Here is a 25,797-nt window from a genome sequence, read left to right on the forward strand (position 1 = left end):
TTACCTAGTCTGTAGATAATGGAAGATTCAATTTCTGCTGACAATCTGACTCCTTTCACTGCACTAAATTCTCTTTCTTTTTGCAAAAAGGGTCTTTGTTATATTAAAGAAACATTAAAGGACCTTTTTTCCTTCTTGAAGTTGACAAAAAGGCATGTTTCTAAGTTCCAAGATGTCTGAGAGGTGTAGTCAAAGGCAAAAATCCAAAACCCATCAACAAAATTGTGGAGAGAAATCTGGTTCATACTTAAATTGCTAAACCAACCAAATTATGTAATTCAGAACATTTCATAAACAAATCCCTAAAGAAGAAAGTATTAATGTCCAACATGGCTTTGCATTAAATAGAAATATTAATAACTTCAGTATTTCTGGGTATAATCCACTACAAGGAAATTTAGACCTAGTTAGCTGAAGAGCAGGGATGATTAATCTATTTAACATAGTCCTTTCAATAGACTGGGTAGATTCTGATACACTTGCCAGATACAGTATGCAGCTGCTGACAACATGACCTTTTCAAGTAATACAGTACATTCTGTGTAACAGAATACTTGATAAGGAAAACCAGTCTGCAAATGAATCTCCAGCACTATACACAAGTCAGGATAAGTTGTGCCATTTTACCATACGTATCTTAAAAATTATGAACAGCACCTGATAAATATTAGTCTGAAATACAGTTGCATGAAAATGCATGCATCTTTCAGTATTATGAGCTAAAATAACCACAGACCATTTTTAAAATTTGTTTTCCATGTCTCCACAGTCTTCTATATATTGTTCTGCCATTCACAGCTGATGACAGTCATCTACCTTTTCCAATCAACTATGACAATATTACACAGGGATCTTTAACTCAAAAAGTTTTGTTTTTCTTCATTTAAATCACTGAAAAAGCAAACGTGATTGCGGGATGCATAAATAAGAGTGTTGTGAGCAAGACACAAGAAGTCATTCTTCCACTCTACTCTGCACTGATTAGGCCCCAATTGGAGTATTGTGTCCAGTTCTGGGCACCACATTTCAAGAAAGATGTGGAAAAATTGGACAAGGTCCAGAGAAGAGCCATAAAAATTATTAAAGGTCTAGAAAACATGACCTATGAGGGAAGACTGAAAGAACTGGGCTTGTTTAGTTTAGAAAAGAGAAGCCTGAGAGGGGACATGATAGCGGTTTTCAAGTATCTAAAAGGGTGTTATAAGGAGGAGGAAGAAAAGTTTTTCTCCTTGACCTCTGAGGATAGGACAAAAAGAAATGGGCTTAAATTGCAGCAAGAGAGGTTTTAGGTTGGACATCAGGAAAAATTTCCCACTTGTCAGAGTGGTTAAACACTGAAATAAATTGCCTAGGGGGGTTGTGGTATCTCCATCACTGGAAACTTGTAAGAGCAGGTTTAACTGACACCATCAAAGATGATCTAGACTGTGCTTAATCCTACCACGAGGGCAGGGGACTGGACTCGATGACCTCTCAAGGTCCCTTCCAGTTCTACAATTCTATGATTGTTCTGGGGTGGGGCTGTGGATGAGGGATTCAGTATGCAGGGTGCCCTGGGGAGAGAGGACATCCCCTGCCCTCTCTCACTACAGCAGCTGGGGCCAGGTGAGAAGCACCTGTCCATGACTGCTGCAGCTTCAGCAGACAGAGCCAGGAGAGGGGTGCTTGTCCCCCAGCTGGGGGGATGAACACACAGACATATATACAAACTCTCTGAAATATACACTAGATAGTGTAGATGTTAATGAGAAGACAGCTTTTGCTCCCTGGCCCCTACCTCCGTGCTCCTGCCTCAGATACAGAGGCGGCAGCATGAGAAAGGGGAGGTAGGTGGGAGCCGCCCACCCTTTCCCCCACCCCTGCAATAAAGAGGTAACAGTACAGAGGGTGGGGGAAGGCAGGTGGCTCCCTGCGCATACCGGCTCCCACAGAGCCACCTGCCCCCTGTGCTGCTGCTCTCACCTGCCCCTAATATGCAAACACGTTTACAAAAATAAACATATTTTAATATCCCTACTAGATAGCCATCCCTTTCCCCACCTCAGCACCTGCTAGTCCAATGGGATTATAGCTGTCATGGTCCCCATCTGTGGCTCCCCTTGATGTCCCCTTTGTGGTCACTCTGCAGAATAAACGCCTCCTGCTACTCCCTTCCCTTTCCATGAAAAAAAATCAAATTCTGCACAAATCCCATTATCCTAGCACAACCAAACCCTACCTTGCTATTAAGTTAGGATAAGAGGAAGCTGTGTACCAAAATAGAACTAGCTCTTACCATTTAGGAGGAGTTCTTGAACAAATGGACTCACAAATAGACTGACAGACATTTCTAAAACATACAGAAAGATATCTGTGAAGCACTCAAACTTCTTAGGTGGGAAAATAAACTTGAAAACTATATACTGGCTTCTGTTGAAGATGAAGCCTTACGATAAAAATCTATCAATGCATTTTTTGAAAAGCTGAATGGCTATATTAGCAGGGGCAGTGTCTGAATCAATTATTCAATTATTCAACAAAGTGACAATTTTCATTCTTGGAAACAACTGGACCATTTTATCTGAAACATTACAAAATAATCCAAGCAAATAATAAATTATTTCCAAATTGTGGCAAACATTTTTTATAGAAAATTCCAGCCTTAATGGTTTAAGTTTGGCGAAGACTGCCCATGTTAAAAAAAACCTTGCAACAACTTTGTTGAGATGCTAAAGCTATATTTTACCAATTATCAGCCTCTGAAAATATTGCAGTTCACATGTACTCAGTAGAGACTAGAGTTCAACAGCTAAATTCTCTCAACTGCCTCTGTAGAGCCCTGAATGGGTATAAAACTGGTATCTACATCTGCAAAAATGGTCCACAAATATCTGCATCCACATCCGTGGATGTGAGTACCCATAGATATAAAGCAGCTATCTGCAAATTTGTAGGGTTCTAGAAACAAAATTTGCAACCACATCCATATCCACAAAAATGAGCCATAGATATCTGCATCCACATCCGCAGATTTGCAGGGATCTACCCATCTCTACTAAGCAGACTGCAGGAGTTAACCTGGATTTTTCCTGCAGTTGCTATTCCAGGCAGTAGGGGCCCGGTCTAACACTAGGTATTGGAACAGAGAACAGGAATATCATCTTCCTGCTGCTCTCAGAGTCTCCCCTCAAGCAGCATGGTGGAGGAGAAAGCAGCCTGACTGGAATGCAGAGGGATAGGAGATACAACCTGGCATGGGGCACAGGGAGAGGTTCAGGGTAAGTTAGCTGGGATAGATCTCAAGGAGTAGAAGGATTAGGAACTGGAGACAGAAAAGACGGCCAGAGCAGAGGGGGCCAGAAAATTCAGGAGAAGGGGAAGGAGCTGAGAAATGCGGAGTATATGAGCTGAGTAAAAGGGAGAAGCAGAGGCTCGTAATAAGAGCATACAAGATATAGGCGGGGAGCACTGAAACAGGTGAGGGAACCTGGCAGGAACTAAGCCTAGAGCACCAAAGGGACAGGAATGGAGCAGGAAAAACAGGAAAGACAGAATCAAGGTGGAGGACAAAGATGTATATGGAGAGAGAAGAAGGGGAGAGGGGAACCAGTAATATAGTCTGTAACCCCTACAGAACACTCCCCTCTAGAATTTGGAATTAAACCCATTATTCCCATTTAACAAGTAGCACTGGGTATGTCTACACTAGCCCCCTAGTTCGAACTAGGGAGACTAATAAGGGTGACCGAAATTGCTAATGAAGCGCAGGATTTAAATATCCTGCGCTTGATTAGCATACTCCCAGCCAGTCGCCATTTTGAAAACTGACTAGCCCGAAGTAACTGCCCACGTCTACACACGGCAGAGAAGTGGGATTCCGAGATAAACCCCTTAGTTCTAATTAACTGTTACTCCTCGTGGAATGAGGATATTTAAATCCCGCGCTTCATAAGCAATTTCAGTCACCCTCATTAGCCTCCCTAGTTCGAACTAGAGGGCTAGTGTAGACGTACCCTCTGAAACCCACTGGCAAAGCGGGTCTCATCCTGCTCTTTTGGCAGCCCCACACAGACGATAGCAAGCTTCTACTGAAAACAGTTACCTACCCAGCCCAAACGTTACAGGATTGTGCTGTGGCTCTTTGAGGCTCAATAGTTCTACATCAGTGGTCTCCAACCTTTTAAAGCATGAGATCACTTTTTGAATTCAAGTGCATTCTGAGATCTACCTCAAACCCAAATACCCTGGCCCCGCCTCCTTTGTGCCCCTTCTCTGAGTCTTCTCCCCCTGCTCACTCCATCCTCCTCCCCGCCCCCATTCTCCCTCACTTTCATCAGGCAGGGCCAGCAGGTGGGGGTGCAGGCTCTGGTCTTGGATTAAGGGATTTGGAGTGTGAGAGGGACTCTGACCTGAGCTTAGAGCAAGCAGTTGGGGTGCTGGAGGGGTTTCTAGGTGCAGGCTCTGGGAGGGCATTTGGATGCAGGGGTGCTCAAGGCTAGCGTCGGGGCTTGGAATGCAGGAGGGAGTTCATGACTAGGGTAAGGTTTAAGGCTTTGGGCTCCAACTAGGCACTGCATACATCAGGTGGCTCTTGGGTGGTGGCGGGCTAAGGCAGGCTCACCCCTGCCCTGGCCCTGCACCACTCCTTCCCAAGTCCTGTTGTGCCCCTACTCTGCTCTGTGGAAATAGTATAGAGGATGGGAGAGGGGGCACTTGACATCAGCACCCCTCTTCTCCCTCCCCTATCCTGCACAGCAAGCAGGAGGTTCCCGGGGGTGAAGGGGAGGCAGCTCCAAGGCGAAGAACAGCAGTTGCACAGCAGTGGGAGGAAGGGGCAGCTGAAGTGCCAGCACTTGATAGCCTCTTGGCCAAACCTCTCAAGATCACCTGTCAGAGGCTCCAAGATCTACCAGTAGATCCCGATCTACTGGTTGGTGACCACTGTTCTACATGATAGAATTTTTGTTTTTAAACTTAAAAAAAAAAAAGGAAATTATATAAAAATATACTTAAAATCATTAAATTTGCAAAAGTCAAAAGTTAGAATTAAGATTGTCTTACTTAGTAGCCCATTGCCACAATTCTTTACCTGGAGCTCTTTTGGAGACCTTGTAAGCATATATGTAATTAAATAATTTGTTTTTGCATGTCCATAAAAAGAAATCTTTAGTAAATTAGAATTTTCTGTGCATACTGACAAAATTGTAAGTCTAAACATCTGTGCATGTCAAAAAGATTAATCAATTAAAAATTTCCAAACAATTCATAATAATGTTCATATTACAAATGCAAAAACCAGTATATAAAATTAGTGAGCTGTTATGAGGCTGGTTTGCCTTCCTCTGGATGGTTTGTTTACTATGGTATTCAGGCACTGATTTCAAGGAAGAGAAAGATGAATCAAGTGCTGTATAAAATATGCATCTCTAATTTTAGAAGGGCAGGACTACAGGGGGTTTTCTATCGTTCCACATAATTTCACATCCAATCTACAGTGGTACCGCAGAGTTATAAACGCCTCAGGAATGGAGATTGTTTGTAGCTCTGAAATGTTCACAGCACTGACTGGTTGTACAACACTAGTTGTACTTTCAAAAGTTTACAACTGAAAATTGCCTTAACACAGCTTTGAACCATCATTTTTCTTCTGCATAATACTTTAAATCACTTAATTTAAATGAAACAAGCGCAGAAAGTTTCCTTTCCTTGTCAAACCTTTTTTTTTTAATCCCTTTATTTAAAGTAGTTTATATTTAAAATGGTTGTGTACTATAGCTGTTGTTTTTTGGTTTTTGTCTCCACAGTTGCCTGAATATGCACTTCTGGTTCCAAATGTGGAGTGTAGTTGGTCAGTCAGTCATTCCCATGTTTGTAACTCTGAGGATCTACTATAAATCTTTTATATCACATCTCAACATAAGAAAGAGACTGGTTTGTTTGCATGTTTACAGCAGTGAGAAAAACCCCATAAAACTATTTTTAAATTGAAAGCCATTAAAAATACACCTAACTATAGAAGTGCAAACATTTTCTATAAATATGAACTCTATTCTCCACTATTTTAAAAGTTTCTTCCTTCACCATAGACAATTTACAGTTATTGCACAACAAGTTCAACTTCCACCTCCTTACCCTTCTTGACATACTCCTAACTTGTATTACATTTCCTCACCTATTAAATCCAAAGGGCCATAGAACTCCTGCAAGATCACATCTGATTTCTTCTCTGAACACTACAATGCATGCAGCATGTACCACAGAACAGAAAAAGGAATGTAATCCTTACTCACCAAAGAGGAGCCTGAACTGCAAACTTCAGACCAAAATGTAGGAGCCTGAACCAAAACACTAGAAGTTCACTGGGAGTTTTGCCAATGACTTCAGTGGGCTTTGGAGTGTGCTTAAGACATCATTTGGACCCAAAATTAGTGTTCTAGGGGGTTGGCTCAGCAAATTTTCAATATTACAAACAGCAGCCAGATACAGCTCTAAGTTCAAACTGGGACTATTCAAGCCCCTGATTTGTTTTGGGTCCATCTCTATTCAGAATACTGTATTTTAGTACAGTTAGTTAAGACCACATAAAGACCAGCAGCAACAGAAATATGAATGAGCTAGAGCAGCAAGGGAAACGGAGACATTCAACTGATAAATCTGTACTGTGACATTTCAGAATGAAAACCACTTTGCACTTGCCATGCCCAGCAAGTGTCTGCAAGCTGTAATTCCAATCTGAGCAATAAGTGCTAGACATGGCAAGTTCCTACTTTGCACGGTTACTCTATACTTCCTATATTAACCTGGTAGGACTGGACGCAACCCAAAAGGGCCTTTCGTCGGGGAAATGCCACGAACGATACAGTCGAACAGAAAGCTGATCTGCTCTCCTTCGGCACAAGAAAGGAAAAAAACACCAGCCCCTGAAAGAGAGCACAACATTAATATAGACTTTTCATCTGCATGCATAACAGAAGCATAAAGTTTAAACATTTATATGTGGTGATCAAAAGAATGCGGTGTGCTAGTCAAAGAAAGAAATCAGTGAGATATATTCTGAGAAAAAATATAAAAGGAACTAATTTAATAGTAACACATTTTGATCCAAGAAACTTGTATGCAGCAGTCTCAATCACTTCAGCCAGCTTGCTGAGAGCCATGCAACCAAAACCAAATTAAACTAAGTCAAAATATAAGCATTGGAAAACAACAGCTGCCTGTTTCTTATATTCTCTCAGGTCAGAGCTGTGTCAGTCTTCTGCTTTAGAACACAGGAGATTTGTTTACATACAAAGTATTTACTGTAGAAATCTTAGCCGCAGTTAGAGATGGGGCTGAGCAGTTAATTTCAGACCTGAACCTCCCTGAAGTTTGATAGGGTTTGGACTTGGAACATAGGAATTGCCATGATAGATCAGAACGAAGATCCATCTAGTCCAGTATCATGTTGCCAAGAGTGACCAGTTCCAGAGACTTCAGAATAAAGTGAAAAAAAACCACAGTAGGTAAACATGGGATAAACTGCTCCCTCACATTATGTTTCAACCTGACCTCCAATAGAGATGGCTTAAGTATTCAAGCATGGAGATTAAATCTCCCTTCTTAAATTTTTGCTAACATTAGACTTTGATCAAGGCCATGAATTCAAACAGGCCTGAGTCTTGAAGTTCAGATATGAATTTTCCCATAATTTATGGGGTGTTTTTAAAGTTAGACTATACTACAACAGTTAAATATACTGATGACCGAGGAGCTACGAATATTGAGACAAACAGATCTGTCCACCTTTCTTCCGGCCCATAAACTGACCACAATCAAAGTGCAACTAAAATGCATGGAGCTGCTCAAAGGTATGCTCCACTGGTGATTCAAGAGCACAGAATAGCAGAGAAAAAGCATGTGTTGAGTCAACCACAGTGGAGCAGGCTGCAGTGTGATCTGTGCAGATTTTTGGGCGGGAGCCTGCCCCTGCACTTGCTGCTGTTTAGAATTCCACTGTCTGAGATCTATAAATACACAGAAGACTTGTGACCTTAATTAAACAGCTATTTTTATTTTTAAAAGTTTGGAAGATAGGTGCAGGACATTTCTTTATTGATTATGGCTAAATCCTGGTTCCAGTGAAGTCTCTGATAAAACTCCCATTGGGTCGAACTCTGTTTTCAGTGATGCTAGGAATATCAAAAGTAACTCCACTGAAATTAATTATGTTACTCCACATTTAACATAACTAATGAGCAGAACCTGGCCTATTATTTTCAAGCCGATCAGGGCTTAATCCTCAAAGGAGTTAGTTTTCTGTGCAGTACTGTAAGCTAAGAAATATTTTACTCATTTTCCTGCGTACCCAAATATCTAGTATCAGCATTGTGTGCCTATTATTAACAGAATGTAAGGTGATCCCATGAGTTGTCATCAGATCTTTACCCTTCATTCTGTTCTAGTACTTTGCTTTCCATTCATTAAGAAGAGCAGTCAGCAAACTTAGGAGAATCATAAATAAGTAAATAAATAAGCAAGCCTTGAGCTGCATGTAGTGTAGCAGGCTGGATAGCTCAGGGATTGCTGATACTATACAGACTCCTTTACTTCTATGCAGGCCTGCCAACAGGGAAAGAGGGTAAAGAGGAAGTTGTCCTGGGGCCCGCTGATTCAAAAGGACCAGAGCTCCTGATTACCATTGCCACTACCACAACAGCAGCCAGAGCCCTAGCCCCCTTAAATTGCTACTGGAGTGCCATGCTCAGGGCAGCTCTGAGGGCTGGCTGGGGAGGGGAGGTCACATGCCATGCTCCAGATACCACTAAGGGTAGGTTGCCCCAGCCCCACCCCTTCCAGGAGCACAGAGCTGGACCAACCTCCCACCTCGCTCAGGGGCCTGGCAATTCTGTCCTGCCCCATCCCACTTGGACAGCTTTGTCTACACTTCTGAGTTTAAAGCAAAAGCAAGAGAGTGGTCACGGCAGGAGCGCTGGGAGAGAGGATTAGAGAAGAAACAGGCAACCCAGGAGCAGATGGAGTAATGGACTGCTTTACTGCTGACACATGTTTACCTTGGACATTCAACGCAACGTTCCGAGTGGCAACAATTTGGCACCAGTTACACCCTTTCATTCGTTTTAGTATGTTAGTGTATACATTTATTACTAGTTTTTTAAAACCTTATTTAGTAATGTTAATGCACTTACAGTGACTATTGTTGAGGGGAGGGATGGTTCAGTGGTTTGAGCATTGGCCTGCTAAACATGGGGTTGTGAGTTCAATCCTTGAGGGGGGGGCTATCTGGGGCAAATCTGTCAGGGATGGTAGCTGGTCCTGCCCTTGAGAGCAGTGGACTGGACTCAATGACCTTTCAAGGTCCCTTTCAGCTCTATGAGATAGGTATATCTCCATATATAATGAATAAAGCAGGTGATGAATACAATTATACCCACCCATTTGTTGATTACTGGTTTTTAGCTGAATAGCAATTACATACAGTCTTAATTAGCAGCATACAGGGAGAGGGAAAGAGCTCTGACCCTGAAAATATTTCTATGGAGCAAGTGAAAAGTTAAAACAAGACACTGTTGAGTGTTGCTATTTTTCCAGGCTACCAGGACAAATGGGGAAAATATGCTTAAATGGCAATTCCATCTGTGGCTGGACCCCTTACCACCATTCCAGACCTCTATTAATTTTTACATATCCTAACAGTCTCTATGTAAAAATCATATTCATGAGAGGAGTAGCTAACAGTTGTAGTACTATCTAGACTGGTGTTTTACAGCACTGTAACTTGCTGCTCTCAGGGAGGGGCATGTTTTTTCACATCCTAGATCAAGAAAGTTACAGCGCAGTAACTTGGCAGTGTTGATAGGTTGCCAGTTTAAATCCAACTCAGTCAGACATGACCAAAATTTATCACCTAGACTGTTATCATCTGTTGGGGGTGCATTCACCCCTTTTCATGTCTCTGTACAAACTTTGGGGGTATTCAGAAGATGAAAATACTCCTTGCTTCTACCCCTCCACCAGCCCCCACGAGCACATCCTGCACCCATATAAACGGCCAAGTACAACCCTAACTTAGCATCTCCAATCTAATTAATTTCTGAGCAAAAGGTGCAGATGAGAATAAATTTCACAACTCTTGCATATTATAGTCATTTACCACTAAACCCACATTCAATAAAAGGAGAGTTGGCAGAATTCAGTTCTTTACAATAATTTCAATAGCTAATATCAAGATGATTATTTTAAGCATTTCTTTTCAAATAATTTAGATTTTCAAAGTTCCAGGAAATTATGAGGGAATAGAAAAGGAAGGTGTTCAACAATTCAGATAGATTCAAAAAGTTAATGCTTTATAACACACAAGTTGTGGTATCACACATCAAAATATATTAAGTAAATGTCCTTAAATCATACTCTATGAATTTCTCTAGCAGCACTTTTCTTACTTTGCCAATATGTACATTTCTATTGTTATTGATGGAAATATTTTGTGGGTTTGTATGTGTACAGCAAAAACAATGTTACAACATTTCCCAAGTCAAATCTAATCCTTTACCTAATTATATGTAAATACCCCACCACCATCAGGCATAAATTTCTCAAGACATGAAAAAGGTCCAAATGTATTAATGCATCGCCAGCAAATGAAATTAAATAATAATAATGCGGTCACTTTGTCAAAAACAACTGAAAATGTCCAAAACATTTAACTTACACAGCACCCTAAATTCTGAGTGACTGAGTGAACATTTTACTGCTATTCATCAATCTGTTGTATGCTTTATTAATGGCCTGGATGTCAACACCCTGCAGTCATGTCTGCTGAAAGGTGCTAACGCCTGCCCACAAGGGTCTTGGATTCTAGGTTATCACCAGACTAAAATAAATGGGCAAGCCTAGCAGTAGACACAGCTGAGACTCTTTTCTAGTACAAAAACCGGGCACAAAGGAAGGGCTTGATGCAAAAAGCCAGAGAACAAGCCTACCTGTGGGAGAGCACAGGGCTAATCCTGGTGCTAATACTGAAGGCAGGGGCTTGGTGTTGGTTCTAAACTGTGTGAATGAGCAGAATCATTGTGATCCTAAAAGAAAGCTGAGAGAGAGGTATGTGGGGGGACATGACGTCCCTTCCAATCCTACACTTCTATAATTTCTTGGGCACAGAGCTGGAGTGTTTGTCTTGTGATTTCTACCCTCGGAGTTCTGTAAGTTCCTACCGCAGCTCAGGGAAAGAAGTCTCTCGTGCAAATTTCTGTAACCAAACAGACAAGACCAAGGAGTATCCTAACTGTGCCACTGCCACCATCCTAATGCAAGCACCACGCAGTGATCCAGACTACTGGCTTTCCACTTGTGAAAAGGGCAAATACAAAACAAGAACTATAAACAGTACATTCACCACTCTACTTACCAGACCTCAGTAAAAAGGCTACAGGTGGGTAACATCTCAGGGATAGGAGACTAAACTAAGCTCACAATCTGAAGACATAATTTGAGTTAAAGGGGCAGAAGTGTGTCCACTGTCGCTCCACACTCATTCTTCCAGGCTTCTGTGCATGGATCTTTGAAAATGTGAATACAATGCTCCCCCTCCCTCCTCACAAGGCTACTAAAAGCTTTGGTGGAGGTTCCTACTGCCTACTCAACTGCCCCACGCACTGCCATGTTCAACAGGGTTTCCGTGACGTGGAGAGCTAATGAAAGAGGAAGAACTTGCACCAAGCTGCATAAAATTGGGACTCAGCAACCTAAAACTTAATTTAAAAATAAATCAATTCCTACCAGAGCTCCTCATTACAACAGCTACTGAACAGCCTTATGCCTTTACTGGAAGTGAAAGCAATGAATTCAGAGTCCCAGTGAAAGAACAACAAAAAACAACACATTGGCTCCTGTAGCAAAATAAATGTGAAATATCTAACAGTCTAATTCAGTGTTTCTTAAATTGTGTTCCGTGGCATGCTGGTGTGCTGCGGAAAACAAGGGGCAGGTGACTTTTTTTTTCTCCCCTGAATAACTTCCTCTCCGCCCCCTTTTTTTTTTTCCCTCTCAACAAAAAATCCTTGGTGTTCCTCAACAACAACAACAACAGAAAAAAAGAAGATTGTGTGGTGTTCCTCGGTCTTAAAAAGTTTAAGAAACACTGGTCTAGTTTCTCTGAGTTGCCCTTTCACGCCACCATTTGATCCCCTCTCTTGAGAAACAGGGACAACAGCGATCTGACTTTCTTGCTTTACCAATTAAAGCTAGATTGACAATAAGGAAACAGTAATTTATGAGTCCTGATAAGATGTTACAGGGTGCATGGATGAACTTCTGGTGCATTTCTAATGGCAAATATTATGTATCTGTAGATAACTTCTACTGACTTAATTCTGGTGTGTTAGATTTCTAACCGAGAAGTTCTCTGCTCCTAGAAATTATACATCTGAGTCGTGTGTTGGAACAAAGTTCACTGCACAAGCATTTGGAAGCGAAGAAATATGTGGTATGCATCACTGTAATACCATGCAGCTGTTTACTAGATTGAAGAGCTCTCTCTTCAGGGGTAAGGGAGTTTGTGAAAAGCAGCCTGCAACCAATCATGCAAGACTGAAACTCTAAGCCAGACGTTAGTAACAGTTGGCAACATGGTACTGTACAATCAGTCTTCAAAAGTTAGCGAAATTAGGATAGGGAATCTGGTTGTGAAACTGAATAACATCTTACTGAACTTTTCATAATGTTTTTTTTTTTAAATTCTACATACAAAAACCTATCAAAGTTGTTCTGTAATCATACTGTGGAATTGTATGTGCCTGCAAACTATTTACATGGAAACCCTAGAACAAGCACGACTGTGTGTCTGTCTATCTGTGTAAGGAGAAAGGTTCCTAGCTTTTCAGTGAATTTACTTCACATGAAAGGTGTCATGTCAACAGGGCCACTAACAGTGGTAGAGGGGGACAAAGAGGCAGCTGCCCTAGGACCCAGCAATTTAAAAGGGTCCGGGGCTCCCAGCTGCAGAGCGCCTGGGCCTTTTAGATGACTGCTGGAGCCCTGGATGGCACAGACCGGGCAGCACTGGAGGGCTGGCTAGGGGAGGCTAATGCCCCAGTCCAGCCCTTTGTGGGAGTGGAGCTGCCTCCCCACTTTGCCTAGAGGTCCAGCAATTCTGTTGGAAGCCCTGCATGGAGACAATCCTAGAGACTGAAGTCCACAGAATAATACCATACAACAGTGATGCATGTTTCTTCACACTTTCCCGTCAATGTACCTTAATCCTGACCTTGAAGGACCCCTGTAGAGCTGAGATGGCTCAGTTGGGCTCTGACCTCTTTTTTTATTTTTTAAGCTGCTAACTGGGACTCCCATAAGTGCCGACTGTGATATGGACCATCTGTCCATTACGAGTAGAATAATCAACCAGTTCACATACCCTAGACTTGCAAGAACCAATTTGCAAGGGCTAGTTGTAGAAAAAGGCCTGCAAGTTGGCAGACTTTACACAAACAAGAACTTCCCAGAAGAGTCTTCAGCCATCACATACAACCTAAGGCCAAATGATCCCCTCTCAGCTTTTTTCTTCAGGAAGAGGCCCAGTGACCTCCCCATGTGGGGGTCCTCTGATTAAATAGCCCCTTTGCTCTCCCTCTGGTTTTATGGGGGTGCCAGCAGGCTTTTCAAGGGGCATCCACTGTGGCCTATTTCCTACAGGATCTTCTGGGGGAGAAAATAGGAAGTGCCCATTTTCCTTTCCCCATAACGTCAGCAAGATCACGGAAAACCCTCCTGCTCCTGCTGCCAGTCAGCTACTAACCCCTCGCCCAGTAGCTGATGTCCCCGAGGGGGTTCTCCTCCTAATAGAAGGGAAGCACTTGCAGAGAAGGTAAGGCAGGTTTAGAACAAACTTAGGAACATTTTCTCAGTTTTAGACTGAAATACACAAATGCATCAGAAACTGACCCTCTGCTGAATCTTAATGACTTTTTGTGCATCCTGCATGGATTTTTTCACAGCACCCTCTAAGTAAAAAAAATAATCTCTCAATAAATGGTAACAGGTTGTGGTCACTATGAATCTACACTATAGTCAGCGAGGGATGAATATTGTGCATCCAGTACTCAGCGCCAGGATATACACTTGATTGCATCTACTGAAAACAGAACAATCTCTGGAAGTGTAGTACAAAAGTTGTGCTGTTAAGAATAATAAGAAATGAAGAAAGGAAAATTGGGATTGGGCAGATGTTTTGTTCTGCAACTAAAGAATAATCAGTTACTCCCATGAAAATGCTGTTTGATTTCAAAGAGACTGGCAGCATATTCATGAATATTCTTCCACCTGTCTGAACTGGACTGACAAATCTTCATCATGCTGGCATGTTAGCTGTACTAAAATGGGCAGTGTACATCCCTTTAACCATCTTTTAAATAGTTCAGTTTTGTTAATATTGGACAGTAAAGAAAAACAAGGGATAAGGAGATGGAGGGTTAAATATATGCATGAGAATGGTCCTTTCTGCATGTCATTTTTGCTACAACAATCGATTAGAGTAACAGTCTCGTTGGCTGTGTCTACACTGGCCCCTTCTTCAGAATAGCCATGCTAATTTAGAATTTTGGAATAGGGAAATGCGCGGGGGATTTAAATATCCCCCGCGGGATTTAAATAAACATGGCCGCCGCTTTTTTTCCGGCTTGGGGAAAAGCCAGAAATGAGCGTCCAGACTGGCGCGATCCTCCGGAATAGGGCTCTTATTCCTTGAAAGTAGGAATAAGAGATCCTCCGGAATAGGGCTTTATTCCGGAGGATCGCGCCAGTCTGGACGCTCTTTTCCGGCTTTTCCCCAAGCCGGAAAAAAAGCGGCGGCCATGTTTATTTAAATCCCGCGGGGGATATTTAAATCCCCCGCGCATTTCCCTATTCCAAAGTTCTAAATTAGCATGGCTATTCCAAAGAAGGGGCCAGTGTAGATGTAGCCCTTAGGTCTTGATTCAGAAAAGGGACAGCACTTCTGCACATTTTTAATATAGACTTAAAATTAAGCATATACTTAAATGCTCTTGTATACAGGGATGTACTTAAGTGCTGTCCTGAATCAGGGTCTCACTGGGTATGTCTAGGAGTGTACAATGACTTAACCAGTTAAATGTTACATTTAATCGGTTAACCGCTAAAATGTGATCTCGTAGGTCGGGGGCTGCTCCAGCCCATAGCACAGCGTGCCCTGCCAAGTTGGAGGAGATGCTCCCACTTAAGGATGTTAATGGATAACCAGTTAACCGGTCACCTGGAAAGCATCACCCATTAATGATTAACCAGTACTCACGGAGCAGCTCCCCCCACCCGCTGCAGACAGAGGACTGCTACACCACTACTGGGTGTCTGCGTGGGGTTGCCAGTGCCCAGCCCATGAAGGCTTGCTGGCTCTACAAGTCCCCTGTGAGCTGGGAGCCAGCAGCCCCACAGGGGGCTAGAAGCAACCAGACTGGAGCAAACCCTGTCCGTGGCGGGGGGTCGCTCCAGCCCAAACGGGCTTTAGTGCCCCCCACCTGCCCCTGTTTAATTAGTTAACGGGTTAAACTTAATATTTAACTGGTCAAATAATTAAATGGGATATTACATCCCTACACCAGCCCAGCCTGGCCACCGGTTAATCGGTTAACCACCAACATCTAGTCTACGCTGTAGGTCCATGCTGGTTGACTTGGGTTCCTGGGAAAGGACTGTTTAATTGCAGTGTAGATGTTCTGGCGCTAGCTGCAGTCAGAGCTCTGGGACTCTCCCCCTTCATAGAGTCCCAGAACCTGAGCTCCAGCACAAGCCGGAATATCTGCACCGCAATTAAATGGCCCCTTAGTCCAAGCCCCACACCACCAACGTTTTTCATTGCAGTGTTGACATACTAAATGAGGGCCATTTGTACTTTGCTGTGAAAAAATTTTCTGGACAGTGGCCCCATTTTTACCTGCTTGCTTTAGGCATTCTTTCCCTTTATAATGTTTTGAATGTTGCTAATTGCTACTTATAGAAATAGGAGATATTTTTACAAAGAGAGGTGCGGGTTTGTTTTTTTTACAACTGATAACAAATGACTCCACAAGTTCTTGCTCTTTTACAGCACATGTATGACTTGCAGACCATGGCACATCTTTCAGTGGAAATTGTGGGCACTTAGGATCGGAGTATATCAGCTGCACTCTCGTGAACACAAATCAGTGCTGCCCTACTCCCGTCGAGCAGCAAAATCACCAAAACAGAAATATGTGCAAATGTTATTTTTAAAAATAAAAAATGAAAAGTCTACGGAATGATTCTTTTTTGCCTGGTCTCGAGAGTATTCCCACTGATTGTTTTCCAACATACTCAGTGAACATGGATACTGCTTGGAACACTTGCTGAATCAGATGACATACTGCACATTCAGTTACATCTATAAAACTCATACTACTTTATGGATAATATATACTTTGTTTTTTTATAACATGGATTAGAGAGCCATAGCAACACCAGCATTCACAACAACACCGCACATTGATAAATAGTTGACGACCGTCCAGAAGTTAGACACTTCACCTGCACAGACATAACCATGTGTTTAAAGACCGTTTTAATCAACATCATCTCAAGACAGACAACACATTTTCCTGGATCCATGAAAATACCCCTTTCAAGAAGAGGCAGGAAGCCTATTTCTCTTTTCACTAACAGCAGTTTTTACACTAACTTCAGTAGTGCTCCTGATTTACCCTGTATAAGTCAGAGGAAAATAAGGTCCTTTGTGTGTCCTCAGACACACCTGTGGATAAACATATCAATGTCAATCATTAAACTAAAAATGTATTTACATGTAAGTTCCTTCTTTTTCATTTTAAGCCAATTTCTAGCAAAACAACTCCCAGGTTTTACAAAAAGTATTATTATTCAATTTTTTCCAATTTTCACTCTACTTTTGTATGATGCAAATAACTTGTTTTAATAAGAATATACACTATATTGCATTAGATACATGTGTTAAAATAGTGCATTAGTCTATGTGTGTATGCAGAGTTGCTTGGTGAAGCAAGGGTATGTATTAGTCTAGAAGATACACACAATAAACCAAAAGCCGCACACCAAGCTCTGACCTGTGTACAAATTTGAAAATACTGATGAATCTCATTCTCCACAGATACCTGCTAACAGCTTGAAATGGGTAACGGTGTAAAGATTTGACTCATTAAAATGGGAAGAAAATGAAAATCAGAATACGTTTCAGAATGCAAGAAATTATTTCAAGTTTTAAAAAAACAGGCGAAAAGGAAGAAGTTGAGTGTATGCACTGCAAATAGTGTAGTCCAATTATTAAATGTAAATATTTAAAGGCTAACAGTTCTAAGACTACAACAGATGGCGTGGTGTAGAGGATGCAGGAGTCAGGGCAGGGGGAGTGGGTGCACAAGTGACAGCAGGAGGCTGAAAAGTGTGGGAGAGCTTAGGACAGGGGGTAGTGTCGGCCGCCAGCACTGCTGCTCAGGGCCATCCCAGAGGGCTGCACTGGCCAGCGGTCAGCTGCTCTGTGGCTCTCGGGGGCTGTCAGGGGTGTGCTTGCTTGCTGCCTCTCTGTGGTCAGTCTAGAGTCCAGCTGTCCCCTGTGCTTGCTGCCCCCCTTTGGTCATTCTGGAGTATAAACTTCCCTGCTACCAGACTCCTTCCTTTCCATTCTAGGAAAGAACAATCACATTCCATACACATCCCATTGTCCTGATACAATCAAACCATTACCTTGCTCTAAGTTACGATAAAAGGAAGCTGAATGCCAAATTTGGTGATTCTAGCTCTTATCATTTTAGGAGGAATTCTTGAACAAATGGACTTATGGATGGATGGACACAGACGGACTCACAAATTCTCCCAAAAATACAGTAGACAAGCAATAGTGCATAAAATGTACATAGCACAGCTTCTTAATTAGTAACATCTCCCCATTAAAAAAAAATGTTGGCACTCAATATAATTCTTAGTAATACACTATCATACAGATTGTACCTGTTTGGTCCGGCACCCTCAGGACCTGACCGGTTCCATACCAGAGAATTTTCTGGACTACCAGAGGTCAATATTATTTAGCACCATTACCAACACTTCCACTGTTTACTGAGCTGTTACAGGACATTTAGGGGTAAATTAGAGCTAAAGAACAGCACAGAACACTGAGAACTAGGACTGTAGGTTATATACAAACTTTATGGGGCTGTGGGAAACTTGGCCACACCCATGAAAAGTGGACATCCAGCTAACTAAAACATTTCAGATGATGGATGTTTCCAGACCAGAGAGTTCTGAACTAGAGAGGTTCAACCTATATTAATACACATTTCATTACTCACTATTCTTGCTAGTTTCTATACAATATAAAGTGAAAAATATAAAGGTTTACATACACCCCATAAGCATACGTTTCAACATCTATAACATCACATAGATCAATCACTCTAATTCTATCCTTTTCCACCAGCACATCACACTAAAAAATGCATAGAACTCTGAAGTCACATACCCTGGGACTATAATCCTTTTTACATTGTAGCTATCAGTTATTCATGCACTTTAGATAATAAGAAATATATATTCATTTCCACTGCAGAACAAAACAACGGTGAAAATTAAGGCTGCGTGAATACTACATATCAGGTTACTGACACATACTGGGAACTGGCGTGTTCATTTCTGTCTTCTTAGCGTTTAGGCATTTCCTTAAGGTATAGTTTTTTGGGGAAGAGAAGGTAATTGGAGTAGCGAGAGGTGTATAGCTGCAATCTGCTGAAACAGGCTTTCATCCTTTATTCACCAAGGGTTATAAAGGAGTAGTCAGTTTCAGTTCACTTTATGAGAGCAAGAATACGGGCCAAATCCCATCCCGAGGTGCTTAGATGCCAAGATTCCCAGACAGCAGAACCAAAACAGTTCCCCTGCCAGAGGTGGGGGAGGGGGAGGAGAAGATTTGGGGAACTGCACAAAAGGTGCATGCCCTCTACATGGCATAAATCTCAACTCCCATGGGGTCTCTCCATAGGGAAGTGTGCAGCAAGCATTTGGGGGGCAGACACAGCGGAACCAGAGAATCCACAACTACCCTGCTGTCCTTTCCCTTCACTCCGCAGATGGGGCAGCAGGGCCTACTGTACGATGTCGGTGCTACCACTCTATGGCCTTTGGGAGTGAATTCCTTTCTGCCTTCCTGGGGAATTCATCAGTGCCCAGTCAAATCCTTGTGCTGAGCATCAACGACCGGACAGTCCCCTAACTGAAAGGATATTCACGGTTCCTTTTAGAGCTGCTCTCTGGAAACACTCCGGCTACGTCTACACTGGCCCCTTTTCCGGAAGGGACATGTAAATTTCACCAGTCGTAGTAGGGAAATGCGCGGGGGATTTAAATATCCCCCGCGGCATTTAAATAAAAATGTCCGCCGCTTTTTTCCGGCTTTTAAAAAAGCTGGAAAAGAGCGTCTACACTGGCCCCGATCCTCCGGAAAAAGCACCCTTTGAAGTAGGAATAAGAGCCTCCGGAAAAGGGTGCTTTTTCCGGAGGATCGGGGCCAGCGTAGACGCTCTTTTCCGGCTTTTTTAAAAGCCGGAAAAAAGCGGCGGACATTTTTATTTAAATGCCGCGGGGGATATTTAAATCCCCCGCGCATTTCCCTACTACGACTGGTGAAATTTACATGCCCCTTCCGGAAAAGGGGCCAGTGTAGACGAGCCCTCCATGTCCTTGTATGTCACCCTATAGCCACATTACACAATGAGGTGGTTAGACTGCAGAAGAAAGCTACACCATGGCATACATTTACCGGCCAGCTGTGATACCACCAGAAAAAATGCCTTTCCCAAAGTAACCACCCTGCAATGAACCATGCATTTGCCAAAAGTCCTAGCTCAGTCAGGCAGCCAGTGAAGAAACGTCCTTCCAGAACAGGATAGCTTCTAATTCAGCATGTTTCATTTTTGTCTTCAGTTGCCCATAACCTTTCTACTGTCAAGAAGGAAAATGGAATTGCATCCAGTCGTTCTCTCCTCGTGTACAGTAAGTAGCAGCAAATCTCTCTGATTTACACCCTTGGTAATAACATTCTCCTCTTCTCCACTAAGCTAAGCACCAAACAAACGGGCTTTTGAAACAATGCAGATTTCAGATACACTCTCAAAGTTTACTAAACAATTTCTCTGAGAAAGAGAGGATAAAGCACCAGAGAGAGGTTTGTTTTTTTAAGAGCACTCAAGGCCTAGACTTCATGTTAGTTTTCTATTGACCAGTAAGACAAGAAACTGCCATTTTCACTTTTGAGTAATTTCATGAAAATGTTATTTTTTCCCAGTGAAATTCGCATAAAACAAATCACTCTGAAGCCAACATGTTCCAATTGCGAACTCCCACAGGGCACAGAACTGCTCATCAAGGCAACCTTTAAAGCCCACATTGCTAAGAAAGGGAAAGAGAATGCCTTCCCAGGCATCTGCTTAAAGAATCAGAGGAAAGATTGAAACCAAAGCATCACAGAACTACTTCTGTACTATTTACCGAGCACAAATCCAGCACTTATCATCTCCAAGACAGCCTCGGTTCTAAGTGGATACAGTATTCAGTTCAAAGAGTGAAATGATACACTCTTTCCTTTGAGGAACACATGCCAATACAGATTAATACCTGATTTAATCTACCAATCTGTTACTAAATTTATTTAAAGGCTGCTTGGTATTTCCATTATAATTCCTTACAGTGTGGTGATGAGGAGCTAAATATTGCAGCTGTTTCAGATTTCATTAGCTCAAAACTTGGTACCGTGCACAAACTGTCAGAATCAGCCACTGCTTCTAATGGTCTTTTCACTCAGTTTTAGATGCTTGCCAGAAAACCCTACACAGCAAACAGTGCCATTCAAAATCTAAATACATTTAGCATTTTCAACTAACAACTAAAGGCCACATTTTCTAACACAGACTGAAATTACTACTGTGGTGTACCATACACCTCTTCTTACACTCACAAGCCTCATTTGTGTGGTTTTTTTCACATGCAAATCAAGTACAGGTTGAACCTCTCTAGTCTGGCACTCTCTGGCCTGGCAACATCCATGTTCCGGCATGATTTTAGTCCGCTTATTATGGGTGTGGCCAAGATTCCTATGGTTCTCCCATAAAGTTTGTTTATAGCCACCAGTCCTGGCTCTCAGTGTTCTGTGCTGTTCTTTAGCTCTAATTTACCCCTTAAATGTCTTCTAAGAGCCGAGTAAGCAGTAATAGCGTTGGTAATGCTGCTAGACAATATTGACCTCCCGTGATCTAGCAAATTCTCTGGTTTGGCACCAGTCGGATTCCAAGGTTGCTGACTAGAAAGGTTCAACCTGAATCCTCTGCATCCCTGACTTCATGATCTGAAAGTGAAAATGGATTTGCACATAACTGACAAGCATAGTGCCACAGTTTGCTTTTGAAAATGTAATGCTAAAGGACTATTTGGCATCAAAGTGACTTATGTAATTTTGATCAACTGCTAGATTTGACTGGTAGATTGATAGGAAAGTTTGATATTTTAGTTTAGTAAAATAAGTGATATTTTGAGACTTGGTTCCATTAGCAGAATAACACACAGGCAGCCTCCCTCCTCCCCTTGGTTTTGATGCCCCTGGACCCCCAGGATGTGCAGGGGGGGGGAGAAGAGGAGCAGAATGTTCTTTGTGCCCAAATAATCTTAATCTACCTCTTCTTGGCTCTGAAGAAATTTCTCTGAAATATCCAGAATCACTAAGGCTACATCTATACTGCAGCCTTCTTCCACAAAAGCTTATGCAAATGAAGCATGGAGTAGAATATCGCTATATGTGCTTCATTTGCATAATTAATTAGCAGCCATTTTTGTGCAAGAGGCTTTTGCACAAAAAGGAGCTGTCTAGATGGCTCCTTTTTGCACAAAAATCACCTCTTGCGCAAGAGCCATTCTTCCTGAAAAAAATGAGGAAGAACGGCTCTTGCGCAAGGGGGGGGAGGTTGTGCATAAAGGAGCCATCTACACGGCTCCTTTTTGCACAAAAGCCTCTTGCGCAAAAACGGCTGCTAATTAATTATGCAAATGAAACAGAAATATTCTACTCTGCGCCTCATTTGCATAAGCGTTTGCAGAAGAAGGCTGCAATATAGACGTAGCCTCCATTGTGTAATAACTAATCTATATAAACATGGAATTGTATTTTGATTATTCTCCCTCCCCCTTTCCTTTTTTGTTTCCTACATGCTTTTGGTTTTTGTTATCTCAAATTAGACTATAAACTCTTCAAGGGAAGGACTGTCTCTTATTTATTGTCTGCAAAAACCTGGATTCTGATTATATTGAGACCTAGAGGAAAAAACTGTCGTCTACCACAATACAAATGAAAACATAATCTTAGTTGAATATATGTAAAGCCAGAAGGAACCATTAGCTCATCTAATCTGACCTCCTGTGTAAGACAGGCCAGAGAATTTCCTTTAGTTATTCTTATAGTGAGAGCAGAAAGTTATGTTTGATTGAAGTATTCCAGCAATATTCATGCAGCATCCATCTCACCAATACTATTTTTGTCTGAATAACACTGTTTAGTCCTGCAGCTACTTGCTCACATGAGCAGTTCCACAGAAGTTAATGAGACTGCTCACACAAGCAAGAGCTTCAGAATGAGGTTCCTACCCTTACACTAACCAGATTTAGCCATAAAAAAAATATTAGAACTTTTAAGTGACGACCATTTCCATTTGTACTTACAGAAGCCACACCTAGTACCCCCTTCAAAAATGAATCCATTCGGGACCGCTCCATATCGACGCAGATCCGAGAGCTTCCATTGCCCCATTATGGTGGGTGGGAGATCTTTTACGAGGACTAGAATGTCATTGCAGAGGTGAAGAGTAGCCGGTCCACTCTCCAGCTTTGTGCCAGGTGCTACAGCAACATGAAACCGGTGAACTATTAAGGAGCAAAAAAAAAAAAAAAAAAAAAAAACAATTAATGATGGTAGCAAACAGGAAAAAACAAACAAGGATGTTTGTAACAGAAACCAACCAGTTTATTTAATAGTGTTCTGTCAACTGAGTCCTGGCTACTATGCCATTTGGATCTACCATTGTCAGATACAGTTCTCAGAGCATTTTTCCCCTCTAATAGTTCTAGGTAGCACCCAAATAGTATGGCAATGGCAGCCACAGACCAGCTGCACAGGTATTAGGCCAATTCAGCTTTTGGAGCAATGCATTCAGGCCGTGAGCCACAGCTCAGCAACATGAGAGAGCCAAGAGAGACGCTCTTAAAGGCAATGTGTTCCTCGGTGGTTTTGTTTCCTCCCCCTGCTGCCTTCTCCCAAATGATTTCCTTCATGTTTAACCATCAGTACCTGAGAACAAATATATTCAACCTTAAGTAACTGCCCTCCAATAAGGAGTAGAAACATCCAGACAATATGGCCACACTCGCCCTCAATTACATTGATTGCTTAACTTGTTTCTACATCTCCCCCAACCTTCCTTTCCCTCCTTCAATGATTCCTTCCCCACCTACACAGCCCCTCCACAGGCATTTGTGCGGCTGCTGAAAGAGGAGAGTGGGGGGGAATACCTCACTTTGGTGCTTCCTGCTCTCAGCCTCCAGCCTGCTCTTCAGAAGGAACCACTGAGCCTTTACAGTGTAAAGATTCATATGTCCTTTCACATGTCAACCATCATTCCAGAGAATCCATGCTGATGACGGGTTTCGCTTGATAACAATCCTTGATAACAGACCAATGCATGTTCATTTTCATCATCTGAGTCAGATGCCACCAACAGAAGGTTGCTTTTCTTTTTTTGGTGGCTCAGGTTCTGTAGTTTTTGCATCGGAGTGTTGCTCTTGTTACACACCTTGTCACCCTCAGATTTTGGAAGGTACTTCAGATTCTTAAACCTTGAGTCCTGTAGTTGTCTACAGAAATCTCACACTGGTACCTTCTTTGTGTTTTATCAAATCTGCAGTGAACGTGTCTTAAAATAAATAGTATGTTCTGGGTCATCATGCAATTGTCCCCCTCCCCCCTCCCCAAGGAGTTCAGCGGCAAATTTAATTAACAGATTATTTCTTTAATGAATATCATCAGCATGGAAGCATGTGCTCTGGAATGGTGGCCAAAGCACGACAAGGCATACGAATGTTTAGCATATCTGGCATGTAAATACTTTGGAATGCTGACAACAAAAGTGCCATGTGAAAGCCTGTTCTCACTTTCAGGTGACATTGCAAATAGGAAGCAGACAGCAGTATCTCCCGTAAATGTACACCAACTGGTTTGTCTTAGCGTTTGGCTGAAGTAGGAGAACTGAGTGGACTTGTAGGCTCTGAAGTTTTATATTGATTTGTTTTTTAGTGTAATTATGCAACAGAAAATCTATTTGGGTAAATTGTATTTTCACAATAGACAGAAGCACTACAGTTCTTGTAAGAGATGAACTTAAAAACACTTCCTTTTGTTTATTTTTACAGTGCAAATATCTGTAAAAAAAGATCATATAAAGTGAACACTATACTTTGTGCTCTGTGTTTTAATTTAAATCAACATATTCAAAAATGTAGAAAAACATCCAAAAATATTTAATAAATTTCAATTGGTTGAAATTGAAATTGGTTGAAATTGTATTGTTTAATAGTGTGATTAAAACAGTGATTAACCTTGATTAATTTAAGTTAATCGTGTGAGTTAATGGCAATTAACTGACAGCCCTAAAGTACTTAAGACGCATATTTATTTATATATCTTTCACACTAAGCCCAAAAGCTGCCTACTCATCACTAAAAATCTACAGAGAAACCCCTAAAGAACCAATTCTTATAACTGTTCTTCCCTTCCCCGACTATTCAAATGTCAGAAGATTTAACTTGGATCTGATTTTTTGCTTTTCATATAAATATTCTGCTGTATTCTTCAGTAAAGTACCATCTAGCTGAAAGTCAACTCAGCATCTTCCCTAAAGTCTTAGCAGAATTATCTAGGGATGTTAGATATTGGGTAATTGAATAATCGTGTAGTCACATGAAATCTTAGCGGTTTCACAACTATTCAATAGTCCCCAGGGGCACAGAAGCCTCCCCTGCCATCTCCCCCTACTGCTGTCTCTGGGTGTGTCTAGACTACTGAGTTTTGTCAACAAAAGTGGACTTTTGTCGACAAAACTAAACCTGCGTCTACACTACCGCTGAGTTCTGTCGACATAACGTCGACAGAACTCAGCAGTTTTGTTGACGCTGGTAAACCTCATTTTACGAGGCATAACGCCTTCTGTCGACAGAGTTCTGTCGACAGAAGGTGTTATTGCCTGTAGGGTTGCGTCTAGACTACAGGGTTTCGTCGACAAAGCAGCTTGCTTTGTCGACAGAACTGAATGTTTCTAGACGCTCTATGTCGACAGAAGTTTTGTCGACAGTATCTGTCGACAAAACTTCCGTCGACAAAACCCTGTAGTCTAGACGTACCCTCTGATAGAGGCAGCAGCACCGGGGGGTGGGGGGGAGGCAGATGGCACCACAGAGTTGGTGCTGGGGGGGAAAACCAGCTTTTAAGCCAGCTCCTCCCAGCACCGGCTCTTGTCTGCTCCCCTCGCTGCCTCTGTAGAAGGCAGCAAGGGTGGGGGACAGGCAGGTCTGCAGAGATGGCACATGCAGAGATCCTGCTTGAAAGCCAGTTTTATCTGCTCCAGCTTGCCTCCCTCACCCTCTGCGCTACCGCTTCTCTATCAGAGATAGCCAGCTCTTCACGAGTACCGGCTCACACTCTTCCCCCTTGCTGCCTCTAATACTGAGGCAGCAAGG

The 25,797-nt window shown here is 42.2% G+C and overlaps 1 protein-coding gene across 8 annotated transcripts in view; it reads right to left on the minus strand.

The window, feature by feature from the left end:
• The window catches only part of DOK7 (docking protein 7), a 108,858-nt gene that overhangs the window by 69,361 nt on the left and 13,700 nt on the right, over positions 1–25,797 (minus strand). For 7 of the 8 annotated variants that reach the window (XR_012904405.1, XR_012904404.1, XM_075930821.1 and 4 more), the window contains 2 exons: positions 22,732–22,932; positions 6,780–6,899 (listed from right to left, as the gene is read on the minus strand). Coding sequence is in view for 6 of the 8 variants with exons in the window: in XM_075930821.1 (XP_075786936.1) it covers positions 6,780–6,899; positions 22,732–22,932 (321 nt within the window). In the remaining 2 variants the exon portion in view is untranslated. The remainder of the gene's footprint in view (positions 1–6,779; positions 6,900–22,731; positions 22,933–25,797) is intronic. The other variant, XM_075930820.1, reaches the window with a different exon arrangement.

Source organism: Pelodiscus sinensis, chromosome 5, assembly GCF_049634645.1.
Source record: "Pelodiscus sinensis isolate JC-2024 chromosome 5, ASM4963464v1, whole genome shotgun sequence".
Taxonomy (NCBI): Eukaryota; Metazoa; Chordata; order Testudines; family Trionychidae; genus Pelodiscus; species Pelodiscus sinensis.